The sequence below is a fragment of the Heptranchias perlo genome, chromosome 22, assembly GCF_035084215.1.
Source record: "Heptranchias perlo isolate sHepPer1 chromosome 22, sHepPer1.hap1, whole genome shotgun sequence".
Lineage (NCBI taxonomy): Eukaryota > Metazoa > Chordata > Chondrichthyes > Hexanchiformes > Hexanchidae > Heptranchias > Heptranchias perlo.
This window is the reverse complement of record NC_090346.1, coordinates 27,814,449-27,835,215: the sequence shown is the minus strand read 5'-3', so window position 1 is coordinate 27,835,215 and position 20,767 is coordinate 27,814,449. Positions and strand designations below refer to the sequence as shown.

Sequence of the window (20,767 nt, the reverse complement as noted above, 5' to 3'; positions counted from 1 at the left end):
AACAGCTGTTGTGTGGACCCTGCAGACTCTCATTAACATCATCAGTGCTTTTCATGCAGCCCCCCCCTAATTAATATTCATGCTTTCACACTTTGTGATAATTACTACCAACATTTAATTAGAAGCACTAAACTCTCACACATTACCTCGGCACCCACAGCATCATACAGCTTAAAACTCAAATGTTTAGCACAAATGTGAAACTGTTTATAGTGTGATGTCTCAGCAGTGTCTGACACTGTAGGGATTGTTATTGAAGTCATCAGGTTTTTTTTGAAGCTGCTTTGGGGCTTGGAATCCCTTATAAAGTAGTTGCTGGCAGCAGAGGAGAAGAACAAAGGATGGCAGACTGTCAGCCTTTGCTAAATGTGCTGGCCCAAATCTAATGAAAACCACATTTAGCTCGAAAATATGCTTTACGTGGCGCAGTTAAAAATCCAGTTTATTGCTTTCAGCTTGAAGGCAAGCGATAATATAACTAAAAACCAGCCTAATCACATCGTAGTCTACGCAGACCCAACACATTAAAAAAAAACCCTTTTAAGTTGTCAGTTCTGACACAGCTCTGAAGGCTTCATAAAACTCCTCTGCCACATAAAGGTCTAAGTAGCCAGTTTTCAAAAAAGTGATTCAGAGCTCCTTTCGCTTTCTACAGTCAATTATGTTGGGATTTTTGTGACAATCGGTAAGGACACAAGACATTTAGTGTCAGCATTCAAATACCAAGGATTTGCGCTGCGAGGTTGATGTAAATTATATTAAGTAAAACTGCCACACCATCAGGAGAGCAATGTGGGCTCACTCGCGATAACAGAACTCCCTTGTGTAACAGTGAAATGAACAATAATCCAGCAACTCCACAGAGCTTCCAAAAAACCTGCTGCCACGCTTTGCATTACTGAGCCTTAATGGTGTAATGCTGTAATGCTGCTGTGCACCAGGAGACTAAAAGCAGCACCACAGAATCCCATATCACTGCAGCACTTACAGTGCGAGCGATTCACACTATAGCGGAGTCTCTCACATGGGACCTGCTCCTATTGGCCCTGCTTCACAATTCAAACAATTCCCTCTTTTCCATCCCACCTCAGATATAATTTAAAGCAAAAGAAAAGGAAAAAAATACCTGCCGCACCATCTTGCTCCCTTTTTCCTCCATAAACTTATGAGCTGGAATACTAGGCCCTAAAGCATCTGCCAAAAGCAAGCATCAATTATGGATGAAGGCGTGTGTGAGCATGTGTATGTTTAGGGGGGGGGGAGCTTATGCATTGTTTTCTGACCTCCCCTTCAACATCTGACTGCTCCCAAACCTGAAACATATGGGTCTTCCTGCCAGACTTTACCCTAGTTAATCACAGAAGGCCACTCCTCTGACGACTGCTACCAGATATAGTGTACTAGCAACTGCCAGACATTTTGATACAGTAACAAAAAGCAGTATGCAAGCTTCTGCATTCTTTGGCTGCCTTAACTACAGCTTGAAAGCAAAGAGTATTTTTTATGTTTGACGATATGCCCACACGCTTTCACACTGAATAAAGCAGTACAGTATTTCTGCCTCAAGCCACTTTAGTTACAAATCTTATTGCTGAAGAAACAAAATGATCAAATTCATACTTTACTCTACCACTGCATTGCCATAACTAATTTATCACACTTGTGAGAGCTGGCAACTGTGGAAATATTTTCCACATTTCCACAGTTGCAACGTAATGATAAAAACTGATGGTTTCTAGTCTTCTATCCTTTTTCAGCTTTAAAAAAAAATACAAAGAAGGCTTTACAAAAGCAAACTTTTAAACCTGGAAAAAAATAATGTGGTTACAGAAAACTCAGTTCCCTCACTCCTATTTATACTCATGAGTTATCCAGTCAGCGTCACCTAGGGAAATAAAAATTAAATTTCATGAGTTGGGGACATTGAGAATCCTCTATATATTCAGGGGCAAATGGCTAGCTACAAGATGGTTAAACTGAAGATGTAGTCGGGATGAGCAAAAGACAGATTTGCATGACCACCCACATTTTACATTTAAATTTGTAAAATATTGTGTTTCAGCTTAAATTATCATCTATGGTTGAAACCAGAAGTTGGTGTTTTTTGTATCAATTTCTTTGTGTTTCTTTTCATTTTTTTTAAAAAAGATAGTGCTACTTCTGGTTTTTGGTAAATACAAATTTAAAGAGGAAATTTTGCAGCATTCATGCAGGATCACCAACAGCACATCCCTAATGCATAGTAATAACATTTTGACTTCCTGACTATAATAGAGGTTGGATCAGTAGCTCCTGTACTAAATAATGCAAAGTCCATCAATGCATTGACTGAATTCCCTTTCCTACCTGCGGTTGTAAAGGGATCAGCTTTGCTTCAAAAGAAGCTCACTCAAGTCTTTGATAGCAGCAGCAACAGCCAATTATACAGCTGCAGTACAAAAATGAGTGAACACTACCCTGACACACTAATACACAGACAGGATGCGCACTCCAAGAAAACAGCCAACACAAACAGAAAAGTACTTTAAGTATAATTGAAAGACTTGTGTGTCCATTTCATATATTTCCCCAAGATTAAATAAAATGGACAGTTACCCAGATGTATTCCAAAATAATTTCAATTAATAAACAGATCAGCTATACAACTATTAAATTTGCTCACATCACAATCAATATAGAAGTATTTGAATATGCATTTCTAACTCCCTTGTTTGATTTGTAATTTCCTTTTGTTTTTTTGGATTCCTCATCATTCCATTCACTATGCCAGTAAGGAGGTTCCTGAGAGTTGCTGGGTGGACCTGTTCACTGATATTCCCTCTTCTCTAGGGGAGAAGGTCATAATGTGAGCCAGAGCTCGCCATGTGGACAATCACAATACAAGCCTCTGTGCTGTATTGCCACAGAAGCAAAATAATAATTTGTTGCTTTTTAAATCCTTTACTAACAAGATGACAATTTCTTTTTTTTGGGGGGAGGGATGTTAATTTTGTGAACATTTTAATTAATTTGTGTTTACAAGTTGAGTCCATCTCTTGACATCTCATGTTCCTTATGACCACCCAGTAACAAGGTTTTGACTTGTCCATCTAACCAGACAAATTGCTGCCTATTAATTATTTTTTACATTTGTCCTAATTTTCACACCCAATATCTATATTGTTACATTTAGTCTTAATCATCTTTTTTCAACGCAAATAACATTGTGCTGCAGTTAGAGATTAAATTGATGCTATGGAAAAAATACATTATTTCAGTGTTCCAACAAATATGCAGTGAAGATCAAAATCACTTCCAACAATACACCAATAGTTTATTAAAAATTAAATTGAATATTCTGAATATTAAAAGTGTTCAAATAAAATATGTTTCTTCTTTATGAATAAGATAAATACATTGTTAATGATGGTAGACACCAGTGGTATCCAGCCATTGGTGGTTGCTACCATATAGAGAAGTCGATTTTTAAAAATCAATTTGTCTAGGCTGTTAAATTTGAATAAATTAAAATGAAAGCATAATCCAGCAATCTGATTGGACATTGACTGATCAATAGCTAGACGACTGTATATGGACCACAACCTCCAGAAACTCCTAATTGTCCAGAACTTCATCGCCCATATTCTATCTGCATTAACCCTTGCTTACCCACCTATCCTGGCTCCCTGTCCCCTATAGAACCATAGAAAAGATACAGCCCAGAAGGGAACCATTCGGCCCATCGTGTCGAAGAACAACCAGGTGCCCATTCTAATTCCATCTTCCAGCACCTGGTTCATAGCCCTGCAGCTTACTGCACTTCAGGTGCAGGGCCAGGTACTTTTTAAAAGAGTTGAGGGTCCCTGCCTCGACCACCAATTCAGGCAGCGAATTCCATACACCCACCACCCTCTGGGTAAAAAAGTTTTTCCTCATGTCCCATCTAATCCTTCTGCCAATCTGCTTAAATCTATGTCCTCTAGTTCTTGAGCTCTCCACTTGGGGAAACAGGTACTTCCTGTCTACTCTATCTGGGCCCCTCATAATTCTGTACACTTCAAGTCACCCCTCAGCCTCTTCTGCTCCAAGGAAAACAACCCCAGCCTATCCAATCTCTCCTCGTAGCTGCAATTTTCAAGCCCTGGCAACATTCTTGTTAATCTTCTCTGTGCTCTCTACAGAGTAATTACGTCCTTCCTGTAATGTGGTGACCAGAACTGCGCACAATACTCCAGCTGTGGCCTTACCAGCATTTTATACAGTTCCATCATTACATCCCTGCTTTTGTATTCTATACCTCGGCTAATAAAGGAGAGCATTCCGTATGACTTCTTCACAACCTTATCTACCTGTACTGCCACCTTCAGGGACCTGTGCACATGCACTCCAAGGTCTCTCACTTCCTCTACCCCTCTCAATATATTCCCGTTTACTGCATATTCCCTTTTACTGTTTGCCCTCCCTAAGTGTATTACCTCACACTTCTCCGGGTTGAACTCCATTTGCCACTTTTCCATCCACTCCACCAACCATTGATATCTTCTTGGATTCTACAGCTTTCATCTTCACTATTAACTACATGGCCACTTTTTGTGTCATCTGAAAATTTGCCAATCATGCCCCCTACATTCAAGTCCAAATCATTAATATATACTACAAATAGCAAGGGACCCAACACTGAGCCCTGTGGCACATCACCGGAAACGGATTTCCAGTCGCAAAGACATCCATCGACTTTTACCCTTTGGTTCCTGTTACTGAGCCAATTTTGGATCCAATTTGCCACATTTCCCTGTATCCAATGGGCTTTTACCTTTCTGACCAGTCTGCCATATGGGACCTTGTCAAATGCCTTACTAAAATCCATGTAGACAACATCCACTGCACCACCCTCATCAATCCTCCTTGTAACTTACTCAAAGAATTTAATCAGATTTGTAAGGCATGACCTTCCCTAAACAAATCCATGCTGACTATCCCTGATTAAACCATGCCTTTCCAAGTGACAGTTTATCCTATCTCTCAGTATTGATTCTAATAATGATGTGGAGATGCCGGTGATGGACTGGGGTTGACAATTGTTTGTCAACCCCAGATTCTAATAGTTTGCCCACCACCGAGGTAAGACTGACCGGCCTATAATTGTTCGGCCCTTCCCTCGTACCCTTTTTAAACAATGGTACTACGTAAGCAGTCTTCCAGTCTTCCCCAGTGGATTGAATTTAAACTAATGTGCTAATTCATCTGCACATCCATCCATAGCCTCATTCCACCCTACTTCTAGTATCTTCTCCAACCTCACATCTCACTTAGTCCTCTGACTTTGATCTCCTGTCCATGCCGCCTCCCCTTCCTCCACCTTTTGTGGCAGAGACTTCAGCTGGCTAGAGTTTATTCTCTGGAACTCTCTCCCTAAACCCCTTTAATTCTCTACCTCCCTCTCTGCCTTTAAAAACTTCCTAAAATTTCTTCTCTTTAATCATGTTTTTGGTCACCTTTCCTTACCCTCCCAGAAAAGAAGTCTGTGAATCACCTGGAGATTTTTTTCGACATTAAAGGTACTACTATAGATGCTAGTTGTTTTTATAGAGCTCATCTGAAGACATATCTTTGGGGGGAGAAAAATCTGACCTTTATCCAATCTTAAAAGTGCACCTCCTCTCTTCCTTACCACAGCAATATATACAGCGGTCATGGATGAGTGTGGAGACAATAAGAAATTAAGAGGGGAAAAGTAATAATCACAAAGGCTGAAATGACTGATATTAAAGCAAGTCATTTTAATGGAAGGACTTTACTCCAGTTGTAGAGCCTTGTTACTCTTACTCAAATCAGATGCCAGCATGACAAGGTCAGAGCCTCAGAGGTGACCAGCTGTTAGAACCAGTCACATGTTTTCTTCCCAAATTTAAGCCCTGTCCCCAGAGCTCCCGGGCAGGTGTCTGTCAGTTAATTTACTGCAATACTTCACAAGCTGTTTGATGTTGCTCTGTTGTTGTAAGTCATTGTTTCAACACAATCTGTCTTAGATTATCCATTATATGCCCATGAGTTTGGAAAATATTTGTGCAACCACCATCTGCATGAGTGCAATTTACCTCTATTTTGTAGCTGAAATATAAGCCACATTTACATGGACATTGTCAATGCAAAATTAAAATTCCATCCCAATTAAATTCATCAGCACTGTTCAAATATAGTTTGTGTTTACACTGGATCCCAATTGAAAGTGTCAGTTCTCACTGTGGTTTTGATATAGATGTAATTTCAATCTGTGATCTGTGTATAGACTGTACAGAAATATTCTAAACATTTATCCAATTTTATGTAAATGTGCATTAATTTGGAGAAAATTACATTGAAATCCCATTCCTTGGGCCTCAGCATTATGTCCATAAATTTCTAAAGCATACCATCTTAAACAAAACAAAGCAGCGTACACCAATGAATGGCTCATAAAAAATCCCAAATCCTCCATGCAGTTCTATGCATTCAGTTATATTTTAAAGGCTTGGGGGGATTTTCATGTGGAACTTACATCAAGTGAGCGTTGGGTAGGGTTTATGCAGTGGCCGCCCACAGGAGTGAGTGAGGGACCAATCCTCTTTTATATTGTGGTTGGTGTGCTTAACATAAAATGCATTCTCTAAGAGGCAGCTTGCTAATCTGGAGCTGAAGAATTGGGTGGGGCAGTCAAATGTGAAGGCCTGCAGCAGTCGCTTAAAGGGCTGTGAGAGAAGCCTCAGGAGTGAAAGAAAAGCAGCACTTGAGAGCAGCAGGCAAAATTTTTGTAAAACCTACAGCAGCAAATATGTTAACTTTGGAAGCTTTTAAGTTCAAAACCCATGAGCAACTGCCATAAAAATGTATCACAAATCTCCATCCTGCTCGGAAAATCAGGGAATCCCGGAGCGGGTCCGGAGCCCGGCTCCAACCCGCCCACTTCCGGGTTCCCCACAGACGCGCCGGCGTGCGCGCGCAGCCCCCGCAGGTGGGAATCCCGCAGGCAATTAAAGCCAGCGGGATGCCACTTGACAATATTTATCTAGGTATTTCAGGTCATTAACAGACCTGATTAAGGGATTATGTGAGGAGGGGTGGGATTTTACAAACAACTGGGACTGTTTCCAATACTGGGGGAAACACTCCCAGTTGAAATGGACCTGTTGCAGCTGTCAGCCTGTGGCAGCTGCAAAGGTCCATTTGACAGGTGGGGAGACCCTCACTCATTGCAGGAGGCCACTCTGTCACTTGGGACAAATTTGGCCTCCACCACCCTCTTCCTGACAAGAAAATTCACCAACTTGCACACTTACCCCGGGGTCCAGAGACATGTACCTACCCTGCGGACCCCCTCAGATGTACATCTTCCGGATGGGGGCCACCGTAGCTGCAGTCATGACCTCCTCGGAGGGCGAACAGCGTCACCAGCCTCGCCGGCCACGCCGTCCACCTCTGACACGTGGAGTTCCACAACAGAGTGCTGTGACACATCCACCTGTACAGCAGGAGGGAGGGCAACCGCAGAGAGAGATGCGTCGCAGAGGGCACTACCCTCGCCACAGGGTCCACAGACCGAGGCTCAGCTTCCTGGACCTCTCTGAGCAGCAGTGCACACGGAGGCTCAGAGTCACTCGACATGTAGTCGTGGACATCTGCAGCCTCCTTCATGCCGAGCTGCTCCCGGCTGGCCCGAGCACCATCTTCTTACCTGTCGCTGTCAAAGTCACCACTGCCCTCAACAACTTCTCCTCCGCATCCTTCCAGGGTGCCACCGGGGACATCGCTGACGTCTGCACAAAAGAGCCCTGCAAATACACCTGCACCACTCTGAAGTGACACAATGGGTGTCATCAGTTGAAGGGCTTCATTGTGATCCTCAGGAAAGGGCATTATTGCACAAACCAGACAAGATTTGCAAAGACGTGGCAGTAGTGGTGCCAATATAATATGTAATGTGAGTTGGTCAGAAATTCAATTTAAGTAATAACCATGACAAACCCTCAAACACCCTTGTGCATCCCCTTCATGCTCACGACACGTTTGCCTTACGCTGCCTACTGCACATATGTGATGCATGCCCTGTGGCTGCAGCACAGGTAGTGGCAGGTTGAGTGAGGCTGACCATGAAAGAGATGCACAAGAGGGTGAGTATGAGATAGAGCCATGAGATTGTATGAGGATTGGTTTGAGTGGTAGTGGCGGGATGAGTACTGGCGAGGTGAGTAAGTGCAGGTAAGATGAGGATGAGCTTTGAGTGGGTATGAGGGGTGATGTGACAGAGTAGTGTTGGCAGTGCAGAAGGAGATGTGGGGTGGGGGTGGTGATGTGGCAGACGGAGTGTAGGGGAATGAGTAAGTGTGCTCACTTTGGCTGACCTACTTAGGTCATTGGAGCGCCTCCTGCACTGTATGCAGGTGGGCGATATGTTAGTGGTGCAGGTGACCTCCTCTGCCACCTCGAGCCAGGCCTTCCTGGTGGCAGAGGCAGGCCACTTCCTCCCGCCCGCCAGGGGGAAGATCTCTGTCCTCCCCCTCCTCCTCACCCCTCTAATGATACCTGGAGTGAGGCATCATTAAACTGGGAGCAACCTTCCCCCTGGGCTGCTCCATGCTGTAATCTTTTCTATTTGTTGCAGCATCTGTCAGTGGAGGACTGCCCCTTTAAATAGAGCTCCTCCAGCTGACAGACCTTACTGTGCATGCGCAGTCCGCCCGACGCGCAAATCAGCAGTGGGGAACCCGTAAGACCAGGTAAGTGGATCCAATTAGGCTGCGATCGCGCGGGTGGCAGACTGATTTCACCCCAATAGCCCCCCCGCCGCGAACCCGCAGCCCTGGTAACATCGAGCCCAATAATGGCATTGGTAATATTGATAATAATGGTAACTGTCATTTAACCCTGATTTGTACTTCTTAATGGAGGCTCCTGTCTGTTGTTGGTGGGAGCTCTGGTCACCTGGATTGAGGTCTGCCTGAAGATCAGCATGGGCAGGAACTCAATGGTAAATCAATACTTCTATTGCACGTACTATTTTGGTCCCACTACTGACCCATTTTTAAGCACAAACTGGGTGGTAGGTGCATGAAAATTACTCCCATTGTATCGTGTAAATTTTTGATTGTATAGCCATGAATCTGTGTTTTTGATACAACCACAACTATAAAAGGGAAACATTGCTTTCATTGCAGAAAATGTTTTCTTACACGGAAAGAGTGTACCAGTCAGTCAACAAATACAGAAAAGATATAAAAAGATATTTTCCTGGGTCTGCCCCCAGGGACACTGGATTGCCCAGGTTCCAGGAATATAGGAAAATCGGGAAGGTCAGAGCAGATGCCTGTAAAGGAACCTACTTGATTTTCCAATATTCACTCTGCCCAAGTGATCCAATGCGCCTGGGAAAATCTCCTCGAGAGATTACAGAATTCTCAAGACACTGTACTCACACCAAGCTCTGTATAGAAACCTGATTCGCTCATGGACCTCATGGGATCCCAGTTTGAAACCCAAGGCACTGCATGACTAAAACAAAAATGGTACGGGTTAAATAAAAATAGAAAGAGGAAACTTAAAGCAATTTCAACTGAATACCTAACAATTTCATTGAAAATCAATGTCAGAGATGACAAAGATCGAAGCAATACCAACCAAGTATTGACCTAAGTCTAGAAAGGGTCTCTACATTGTAGAAATGTTTCATGGAATCAAAATCATCAAACACTCTTTAAGCCACAATGTAGTGAAAATACTGTTAGTGCTTCAAGTTCCTTAATCATGCTTCCAACATAATGCATCAACTTACAATATGATGTAGGGTGGCACAGCTGTTAGCACACCAGCTGCCTTCTCACCTCTGGGGCTGGGGTTCAAAGCAACAGCAGATTGATGGGATAAATGTATTCCCTTTTTGGGCTTCCAGCTCTGATTTGATCTTTAAGCAAAATATTCCTGTGCACGGTCAAAGCTAAACACAGCCAAAAAATATATTGAAACATTATAATTGTAGTGCTGTTTTGCTAAATAAATACTGTTAAGCTTTCTGTAAGTAATTATTTATTATTCAGTTAATTTACATTACAAACTAATGTGTTAAAACATGCAGTCAAGTAAAAAAGATGTCAATAATCAGAATATAAACATTAATAGTTCCTAATCTGACTCCTGCCCTATGTCTGAAAGTATATTTATTTTTAATGTGGTGCTTTTTTAAAAAGTAAAATAAAAAAAAAATAATATTGTAAACCTTATTGTAAAATTTTTACAACAATATTGTAAAAGTGAGGGCATTCATGTGTAAACATAGAAACAAATTGTATCTGACAGTGATGCTCTCAGCTGTCAGTAAGGCAACTATGTAAAATTACTTTAGATCTCAACATCCTTAAATTGGTACTTAATTTGCTGTCTCACTGATAGAAGTCAGAAGGGTGCTTGATGCGAGTACTGAAATAGGAGGTTTATTCTTTTAAATTTGGGGTTGTTGCACATTGTTGGGGTAGTGTAGAGGCAGATTTACTTGTATCTGGCTAATGTTACCCCTGACCAAGGAATGCTTGAAGCTGACACTGAGTGACAGAAGTTGTAATAGTCTCTTTCAAAAAAAAGCAATTAAACAGAAGACTGCAGACGGGCATGTGTGATCTGAATTTGTTGTAATTGTTATATATCAATTTGAGTTTAATGTTTGTGAAACATTGCATCACACCATTGATTATTATTAATATTTATATACCATAAGACAGTTACACAATATTTACTGTATAACATGTAAATCATTAATGAGTAACATCATATAAAACATGAAACACTAAGTTCTTTTAGCTGCTTTTTAGAAAATAATGAAATTGAAAAAAAAGCAAAGAAACTTTTAACAAGGTGTACTGGATTATGCAGCTGTAAAAGCCACAAGCATTTTAGAGATTACTTGCGGATTGTAAAAACCAATTGCTTAATGTGTTCATCCTGATCATCCATTCAATCCCTCTTCACAATTTCTCCATCCCTTTACCACGTTAGCCTGTAGAAACAGTGAATTCTCATCTCGTAATACAAAGCACCTCTGCCTGAGGGTATTAGGGAAGGATGCAAATGAAGATGTTAAGAACAATCATCTCATCAATCACAATCACACAGGGACACCTATCAAGGCTGGAGGATTAGCTCTATGGCCGTTTCACAGGTCTCCCTCCTGTTATGGCTCTTGTTTAATTAAACATCACTACAAGTGCATTCAGCTGCTGGCAGGGTAGCTGCAGAATTTCACCAGCCATTTTTCCAGTCATTATTTTAGGAATCTAGTCCTTGCTTATATATTTTTATTTTTAAAGTATTTTGTTTAAAAACTCAAGATTTAGGATAATGAAGCGAAAAAGCTAATAAAACACCCATATGCACAAAAATTCATTGTTCAATGCATGCTGAAATATCAGGACCATTTACCTGATCCTTGCTTTTTTTAATTTCAAAATATACTTTATTTCATAAAATACATACAGTTTACATATAGTTCAAGTAAAATTACACAAATTCCAGCAGGCAGTTCAAAGCAATATAGAACAGACAATATACACTATGATCTCATTATTACAATTTTAAAACACAGAACATACCTTCTAATATTTACCTGATCCTTGCCCCAAAGGGAACGCCCAGTTCCTTGAGTGCAAAGGTCAGGAAAAAGGAGCAGAGATGTACATCATCAGATCTCTACCCCTTTTACATTGCCACAAAATATTTGGGGCTTTCCTGGGAGGGTAGTGGTGGAGCTGGGCCTGCGTCAGCAGTAGGTGCAGAGCCTTTGGAGCAATTCAAATAAGTTGAGGGGACATTTGTGGCCTCCAGCCTCGCTTTCCAGATCCCACGCGTGCAGATAATAGTGTAAAGGCACCCATAAAACATGGCACTGTCCTGTCCTTGAACCTCTGCTAACCAGGGGGTCGGTGGAGATCTTTCGGGTGGGCCAAAGACTGAAAGTGAGGATTTTTAAAAATTATCTATAATTCCCCCACTTTCCCCCGAATGTTCAAGTTGAGATGGGACCTTCTGGATGCTGATTTGTATTGGCAACCAGAAGTAAGAGCCTACATTTTTATACTGGTGATCACAATCTACGGATATCCCAAAGTGCTTCACAGCCAATGAAGTACTTTTAAAGTATCATCACTGTTGTAATGCAGACAAATGTAGCAGCCAAGTTGTGCATTGCAAGGTCCCACAAACAGCATTGAGATATGGGGCTCAATTTTAGGAGGGAGGCGGGTTGGCAGCGGGGGCTCGACTGGACGCTGGGTAATGTGCCCAGTGAATTCGGGGTGCTTTGCACGCGATCGCAGCCTAACTGAAGCTGGAAAGCTGCGCAGCGGGCAGACTGCGCAGCCGCATCATTGGCTGTCAGCTGGAGGAGCCCTATTTAAAGTCTTCCACTGACTGATGCTGCAGAAAGGAGCCAAAATTACAACATGGAGCAGCCCAGGGGGAAGGCTGCTCCCAGGTTTAATGATGCCTCGCTCCAGAGCCTACTGGATGGGGTGAGGAGGATGAGGACAGAGATCTTCTCTCCGGCGGACGGGAGGAAGTGGCCTGCCTCTGCCACCACGAAGGCCTGGTTCGAGGTGGCAGGGGAAGTCACCAGCACCACCAACACATCACGCACCTGCATACAGTGCAGGAGGCGCTTCAATGACCTAAGTAGGTCAGCCGAAGTGAGTACATTTACTCATTCCCCTACACTCCATCTGCCACATCGCCGCCCCCACCCCACATCTCCTTCTGCACTGCCAACACTACTCTATCACATCACTCCTCACACTCACTCAAAGCTCTTCCTCATCTTACCTGCACTTACTCACCTCGCCAGTACTCATCCCACCACTTCCACTCAACCCAATCCTCACACAATCTCATGGCTCTATCTCATACTCACCCTCTCGTGCATCTCTTTCACGATCTGCCTCACCCAATCGGCCACTACCTGTGCTGCAGCCACAGGGCATACATCACATATATGTAGTAGGAAGCGTAAGGCAAACGTGTCGTGAGTGAAGGGGATGCACAAGGGTGTTTGAGGGTTTGTCATGGTTTTTACTTATATTTGATTTCTGATCAACTCACATTACATATTATATTGTCACTACTGCCACGTCTTTGCAAATCTTGTCTGGTTTGTGCAATAATGCCCAATCCTGAGCATCACCATGAAGACCCACACCTGATGCCACCCATTGTGTCACTGCAGAGTGGGTGTAGGTGTATTTGCAGGGCTCTTTTGTGCAGACGACTGAGAGATGTCGGCGATGTCCCCGGTGGCACCCTGGAAGGATGCGGAGGAGAAGTTGTTGAGGGCAGTGGTGACTTTGACAACGACAGTTAAGAAGATGGTGCTCGGGCCAGCCGGGAGCAGCTCGGCATGTAGGAGGCTGCAGATGTCCATGACTACATGTCGAGTGACTCTGAGCCTCCATGTGCACTGCTGCTCAGAGAGGTCCAGGAAGCTGAGCCTCTGTCTGTTGACCCTGTGGCGAGGGTAGTGCCTTCTGCGACGCATCTCTCTCTGCGGTTGCCCTCCCTCCTGCTGTGCAGGTGGATGTATCACAGCACTGAGTTGTGAAGCTCCACGTGTCAGAGGTGGACGGCATGGCCGGTGAGGCTCGTGATGCTGTTCGTCCTCCGAGAAGGTCATGATTGCAGCTATGGCGGCCCCCATCCAGAAGATGTACATTTGAGGGGGTCCGCAAGGTAGGTAAATGTGTCTGCACACTGGGGTTGAGGTTGCAAGTTTGTGAATTTTATTGTTAGGAGGAGGGTGGTGGAGGCCAAACTTTATCCAAAGTGATGGAGTGGCCTCCTGCAATGAGTGAGGGTCTCCCCCCCCCCACCTGTCAAATGGACCTTTGCAGCTGCCGCAGGCTGGTGGCAGCAACACGTCCATTTCAACTGGGAGTGTTTCCCCCAGAATGGGAAACAGTCTCAGTTGAGTTGAAAATCCCACCCCTCCTAAAATATCCTACAAATCAGGTCTGCAAACGACCTGAACTATCCAATTAATTGGTTTAAGTGGGATCCCACTGGCTTTAATTGCCGGCGGGAGTCCCGCATGCGGGGTCTGCGCGCGCATCTAAGCGAGTCACTGGGGAACCTGGAAGTGGGCGGGTTGGAGCCGGGCTCCGGACCCGCCCCTGGAATCCCCGATTTTGGGAGCCCCCCGCCACGAACCCGCCATCTCGGACGTCCGAAAATCGAGCCCATGATCAGATAATCGGTTTTAGAGACATTGGTTGAAGGATAAATGTTGGCCAGGACTCCAAGAGAATTCTCCTTCTCTAAAGTCCTGAGCTCCAAGGCCTGAACAAAGCAAAGCACTTCAGGTGTGTTGCTCCAGTCCAGCACTGGAGTGGGGACAGAAGGATTTGCCTAATTAAATTTATTGTCATCCATAGTTTAACCCTTTCACCTGGAACCCTCCAGAACGTTGAAATTTTGACCAAGTAAATATTTTGCTGGAAAAATAATCTCAATTGTTTAGTCTAATGATTATCCCTTAATTTAGCAAAATTCCAAATTGACAATCTACATCCAACTGTCTCACATGGTTCATCTACATTCAAAAACTGCATTCATTTCTAATTCTTTGGAAAGGAGCTACACCATTTAAAACCTTTTAAACACATTCCACTAATTCTGACAAATGAATGTCTCCTGTGCAGCAAAGGATACAGGAGCACAACAGCAACAGCACCAGGGATCAGGAGAACTAAGCATATGCTGGTACATGAACCAAATCAATTTTCCCCATACCTGTATTCACAGCAGTGCCCTGTAGCCTAAATTGAGAATTCTGAATTATCAAAGCTGAATGCATCTGACTGGTGAGCAGAGATATCTGTCATATAGAAGGATGCATAACTTAGCAATAAATAAATTGGTATTATGTGTAAACCATCACCATTAGGGCCTCAATTTGTGAAAATCATAGAGAAACACGGTAGCCTTTGGTTACTACTATGTACATTAAAACCGCATTTAGGTAAAATAACTCTAATGAAATGCTGTTTCTTTATGAACAGCCCCTCAGCCACTTTGGTTTTGCTCTGTCCTATAATGGGGCTCACTTATCTTCCAGTTCTGTTGAACAGCCTACACCCAAAATGTTAATCCACCTTTTCTCTTGTTGGATGCTGACAGACCTGTATATTTCCAGCATTTATGGTTTTTGTCTTAAGATAAACGTTTTAGGGATTCCAGGAGTAGTTCTGAATCAAAAAGCTAAATATTACATTTAGTTTCTCCAGACCATTCATATTGGAGCCTCACGAGTAGTAGCATACCCTCTAAATAATCTGTACAGAGGTTCAATGTTGGGGATATCATCTAACAGAAGTTGTAGCTGTTCTGTAACCTTCCTCAATTCCAAGGTACTCAGATGCACATAACTTCTTTGAAATAATTTCATTTATTATTTATAATCATGAGTTAACAAGCAGAGTATTTCTGCTACACAAATATGATTGTGCTCTAATCACTAACACTATTTTCCACATCTAAAAATATTCAAGACACCTGGGGTGTCATAATAATTGATAATAGTTACTGGTAAGATATTATTTTTGTATAAGTGGCCATGATTGCATTGTATTTTATCAATCCCCAATAAAATGTAGAGTAACATGTCAGCATGATATATATATATGTATGTGTGTGTTTCCTTAGTATAGTTAATTTTTGTGTATTCCCTTGGTACATAAATACAATCTAGTGATAGAGAGAGGCTTATTAAATCTACAACACTATCTTATATAACACAAATGCTGAGAAACATCAGCACTTTCACTGTGTAAAAGAGGTTCTGAATATATTTTAATTAAAAACAAGTAACATGATTGCTCTATGCTGGTGGATGAAATCATACATAACAAACTCCAGTGATGCAATTGAAAGTGTGCAGTTGCTATTATGTGTTGCTAGGGTTCCTTGTGCATGCTGTCATATGAAATGTGGGCCCATTATATGAAATATTAATCATATAAAATAAATGTTGGTGGTAAATGATTTCTTCAGATGGTGGTTTTAATCTATTTACTGTTTGTAAAGTAATACTATTATATGCACAGATTAGGTTGGACAGGCAATGCTTATTTGTACTAAGAACAAATAGGAGGTCTGTAAAGTTTTCTGTCAGAAATTTGTATATATGAATATGATTGTACCAAATTCTATAAAACAAATACAGCCTAAAAAATGTGATTTAATATATTATGTTACTAAGTACCCTAAATGCTGCTCTTTAATTTACGAGATATCTAACCTATTTTTTATTTCTCTAAAAGTGTACATTGTACACTTTACATTTATACTGATGCTTACAACTCTGTCATCGACATATAGTAATGTTATTTTCTGACATGCTTAAAATTATATTTAATTCACTTAAACCTTTAACTAATCCCATGGGTCAACCAGCAGAATAAAAACAGGCCCCTTTGAACTCAATTTGCATGTAATTTCTGCCATCTTAATAAGGTGCGAGGCCTTCTAGTCCCAAGCAGATTCCAAGGCTTCAGTGCAATCCCCGCCATATGGAGACAGACTGGAAACTGTCAAGTTCAGTTAGCAAATTTCATCTTTGGGGAGCCAGTCAGGCAAGCTGTATCAGAGTAAACAGAATGCTGTTGAGATCCGGAGGCAAACAAGAGGATGGGCTGGACTACTGAACCAAAAAAAAAATCTGGCACAGAATGATTGCATGAGAGCGAACAGGGAAGATCAGAGAGCTACTAAGTGACAGTGCAGCCATTAAACACATGTTTTATTTATCTTTAATGACAATATATTATACAACAGTTTCATCTTCAGGCTAAAATTGTATTCATTATTGCAAACTTCTTGGAACTGAAAGCATCTAACAGACACAAAATTGTTCATTAAACAACAACATATTCTCAAACAGACCATAGATATTCAAGGAGACCTAGCATTAAAAAAGATAAAATGCTTCTCTCAAGGCCTTCTGCAGGCTCATATTGAAAACTGTAGGAATTACCCTTCTTGTAAACTGGCTTCATTTCAGCAATTTGTTAACTACCTCCTGCGGCTGTTTACTAACAGAGACACTTAAAACATTTTTTTTAAAATGATCTCAAATAGGATATTTGTTGTCTGAATGTGATTTTCTTAAACTGAAATGAAAAGATGAATCACTGAAAGACATTGTGCATTACTTTAAGCTGCCGTCATTTTTCCTTCACATTTTAATGCACTGCAATATGTACAAAGTGCCCTAGGATCATGTGTACTTTCATCATGTGCTCTCCCTCCCCGTATCACTGTCACTGTTGATTACTTCACAATATATTGGACATCTACTATAATTTGTAAATGCACTTTTCTATATGGATCACCCTTTCTCAAAGTTGGTTAGATTTTATTGGAGTAATCTCATTAAGAATAGTTTCATTTCTGATCACACCAACGATATCAATATCACCGATTTGCAGATTTTGAAACAGAAGTATTATTGTGCAAGCCTGCTAAATATACAATTATGCATAGAAGTTACAAAACCGACACAGGCCATTTGACCCAACGAGTCCATATTGGCATTTACCCTCCATGTGAGCAAATTGTCCTAATCACATTTACCCACCCTGTTCCCATATCCCTTCATCTCCATTTCCTTTATCCATCTCTCCAATCTAATCTTAAATGTTGATGTGGACCGGGAATTTCTTCAGACCTACGGTCCACTCTGCCATTGTAACTTCACCAGAGGTGTGGTGGAAATCCCATTTACACGCATAAACAAGGTTTCCCCACACTTCTGGTGAAGTTTGGCAGCGCAGCTGGAGCCGCTTCACAAACATTCCCAGCCATCGTTTCTATCTCAACCAATAACCCTGGAAAGGAATTCCACAGATTCACAACTCTGTTCAAAGACGTTACTTTTGCTCTCTGTTCTAAATCTCTCACATACTTCTTTGATGAAGTAAGGGAGCGGGTTGATGAGGGTAGTGCGGTTGATGTTATGCATGTGGACTTTCAAAAGACATTTGATGAAGTACCACATAATAGACTTGTTAGCAAAATTAAAGCCCATGGGATTAAAGGGACAGTGGCAGGGTGGATACAAAATTGGCTAAGGGACAGAAAGCAGAGAGCAGTGGTCAATAGTTGTTTTTCAGTCTGGAGGGAAGTATATAGTGGTATTCCCCAGGGGTCAGTATTGGGACCACAACTCTTTTTCATATATATTAATGACCTGGACTTGGGTATACTCAGTATAATTTCAAAGTTTGCCGATGACACAAAACTCGGAAATGTAGTGAACAATGTGGAGGATAGTAACAAACTTCAGGAGGAAATAGACAGACTGGTGAAATGGGCAGATATACATGGCAGATGAAATTTAACGCAGAAACGTGTGAAGTAATGCATTTTGGTAGGAAGAATGAGGAGAGGAAATATAAACTAAATGGTACAATTTTAAAGGGGGTGAAGGAACAGAGAGACCTGAGGGTGCACAAAAACAAATCTTTCAAGATGGTAGGACAAGTTGAGAAGGCTGTTAAAAAGCATTTTTTTTTTATTCGTTCACGGGATGTGGGCGTCGCTGGCGAGGCCAGCATTTATTGCCCATCCCTAATTGCCCTCGAGAAGGTGGTGGTGAGCCGCCTTCTTGAACCGCTGCAGTCCGTGTGGTGACGGTTCTCCCACAGTGCTGTTAGGAAGGGAGTTCCAGGATTTTGACCCAGCGACAATGAAGGAACAGCGATATATTTCCAAGTCGGGATGGTGTGTGACTTGGAGGGGAACGTGCAGGTGGTGTTGTTCCCATGCGCCTGCTGCTCTTGTCCTTCTAGGTGGTAGAGGTCGCGGGCTTGGGAGGTGCTGTCGAAGAAGCCTTGGCGAGTTGCTGCAGTGCATCCTGTGGATGGTGCACACTACAGCCACAGTGCGCCGGTGGTGAAGGGAGTGAATGTTTAGGGTGGTGGATGGGGTGCCAATCAAGCGGGCTGGTTTATCTTGGATGGTGTCGAGCTTCTTGAGTGTTGTTGGAGCTGCACTCATCCAGGCAAGTGGAGAGTATTCCATCAAACTCCTGACTTGTGCCTTGTAGATGGTGGAAAGGCTTTGGGGAGTCAAGAGGTGAGTCACTCGCCGCAGAATACCCAGCCTCTGACCTGCTCTCGTAGCCACAGTATTTATATGGCTGGTCCAGTTAAGTATGGGATCCTGAGCTTTATTAATAGAGGCATAGAGTACAAAAGCAAGGAAGTTATGCTAAACCTTTATAAAACACTGGTCAAGCCTCAGCTGGAGTATTGTGTTCGATTCTGGGCACCACAATTTAAGAAGGACGACAAGGCCTTAGAGAGGGTGCAGAAGAGATTTACTGGAATGGTACCAGGGATGAGGGACTTCAGTTATGTGGAGAGACTGGAGAAGCTGGGATTGTTCTCCTTAGAACAGAGAAGGTTAAGGGGAGATTCAACAGAGGTGTTCAAAATCATGAATAGTTTTGATAGAATAAATAAGGAGAAACTGTTTCCAGTGGCAGGAGAGTCAGTAACCAGAGGACACAGATTTAAGGTGATCGGCAGAAGAATCAGAGGCAACATGAGGAAACATTTTTTTACCCAGCCAGGTGCAATGATCTGGAATGCACTGCCTGAAAGGGTGGTAGAAGCAGATTGTATAGTAACTTTCAAAAGGGAATTAGGTAAATACTTGAAGGGAAAAAATTTGCAAGGCTATGGGGAAAGAGCAGGGCAACCTCATAACCACACCCCTCAACTCCACCACTGTCTCTCATTTGTCACGTTGCTTGAACAATGAGCAAAATTTTCCTCCAATTAAATATTGGGAAGACCGAAGCCATAGTGTTTGGTCCCTGCCGCAAACTCCGTTCCCTAGCCACCGACTCCATGGCCAGGATTTTGACTCGGAGCCGGGAAGGGGCGCGTGGGGGGGGATTCGAATCGCGGACGGGAAGCCCAGAAGTACGGGTTCTGTTGTAAGGACGTCTTTTATTATTTTTCGTTGGTTTGCCGTCCAACAGGCCGGCCTGATTGACAGGCTGGCCTCAGGTAGATGGGAGCAGAGCAAGGAAGAGGACGTGAAAAAGTAAATCTTCAGGTAAGTCTTAGATTGTATGGATGGGGGGTGGCAAGGGTGGGCACTGGGGGCATCGATGGGCATGGGGCATCGATGGGCATGGGGGCACGGGTGCATGGGGGCATCGATGGACAAAGGGGCACCGGGAGACATGGGGGTCACGGATGAGGGAGGAATCAGTCATCGCGGGGGATGGTGAGGTCAGTCATCAATGGTCAGTCACCAGGGGAGTCAGTCATGGGCTGGGGCGATTGGGTGTCAGTCAACAGGGGGTCAGTCACTGAGGCGGGGTGGGGGGGGGTGTAAGGATAGGGAGTCATCACGATGGTCCAAGATCGTTGGGGAGGGGCCCGCAATCATTGGGGAAGGGGTCGATGCAGGTAGGCTTGTTAGGCCTGGGGGAAGCACTCCTGCTACTCCGGGCCCACAAGCTGTGCCAGAAAGACACTTACCTGCAGTTTCAGGCCTTTTCGCCTCCTCTAACGTGGCGTGAAGGAGAAGGCCCAGGAATCCTGGCCCCCAGTGGTTGAAATCGCAAAGCCTTTCAAAATATAGGTTTACAGCCCCCTTGAAAGATTTTAGTGACTAACCCACCTCCTGGGAACAGCTTTGTTGCCCACCCCTCATCCCACACCGATGAAAACCGGAAATGGGCAGGTTGGAGGTGGGTCTGAAATTG

General features: G+C 43.0%; 1 protein-coding gene across 4 annotated transcripts in view; it reads right to left on the bottom strand.

Moving 5' to 3' along the window:
• rbfox1 (RNA binding fox-1 homolog 1) overlaps window positions 1-20,767 on the bottom strand; it is a 431,211-nt gene that overhangs the window by 244,401 nt on the left and 166,043 nt on the right. For 2 of the 4 annotated variants that reach the window (XM_068003707.1, XM_068003709.1), the window contains exon 1: window positions 1,127-1,186. The exons of the other annotated variants lie outside the window; for them this stretch is intronic. In XM_068003707.1, coding sequence (XP_067859808.1) covers window positions 1,127-1,159 — 33 coding nt within the window. In that variant the 5' untranslated portion in view covers window positions 1,160-1,186. Of the gene's footprint in view, window positions 1-1,126; window positions 1,187-20,767 lie in introns of those variants that run through there. 4 annotated transcript variants of the gene reach the window in all.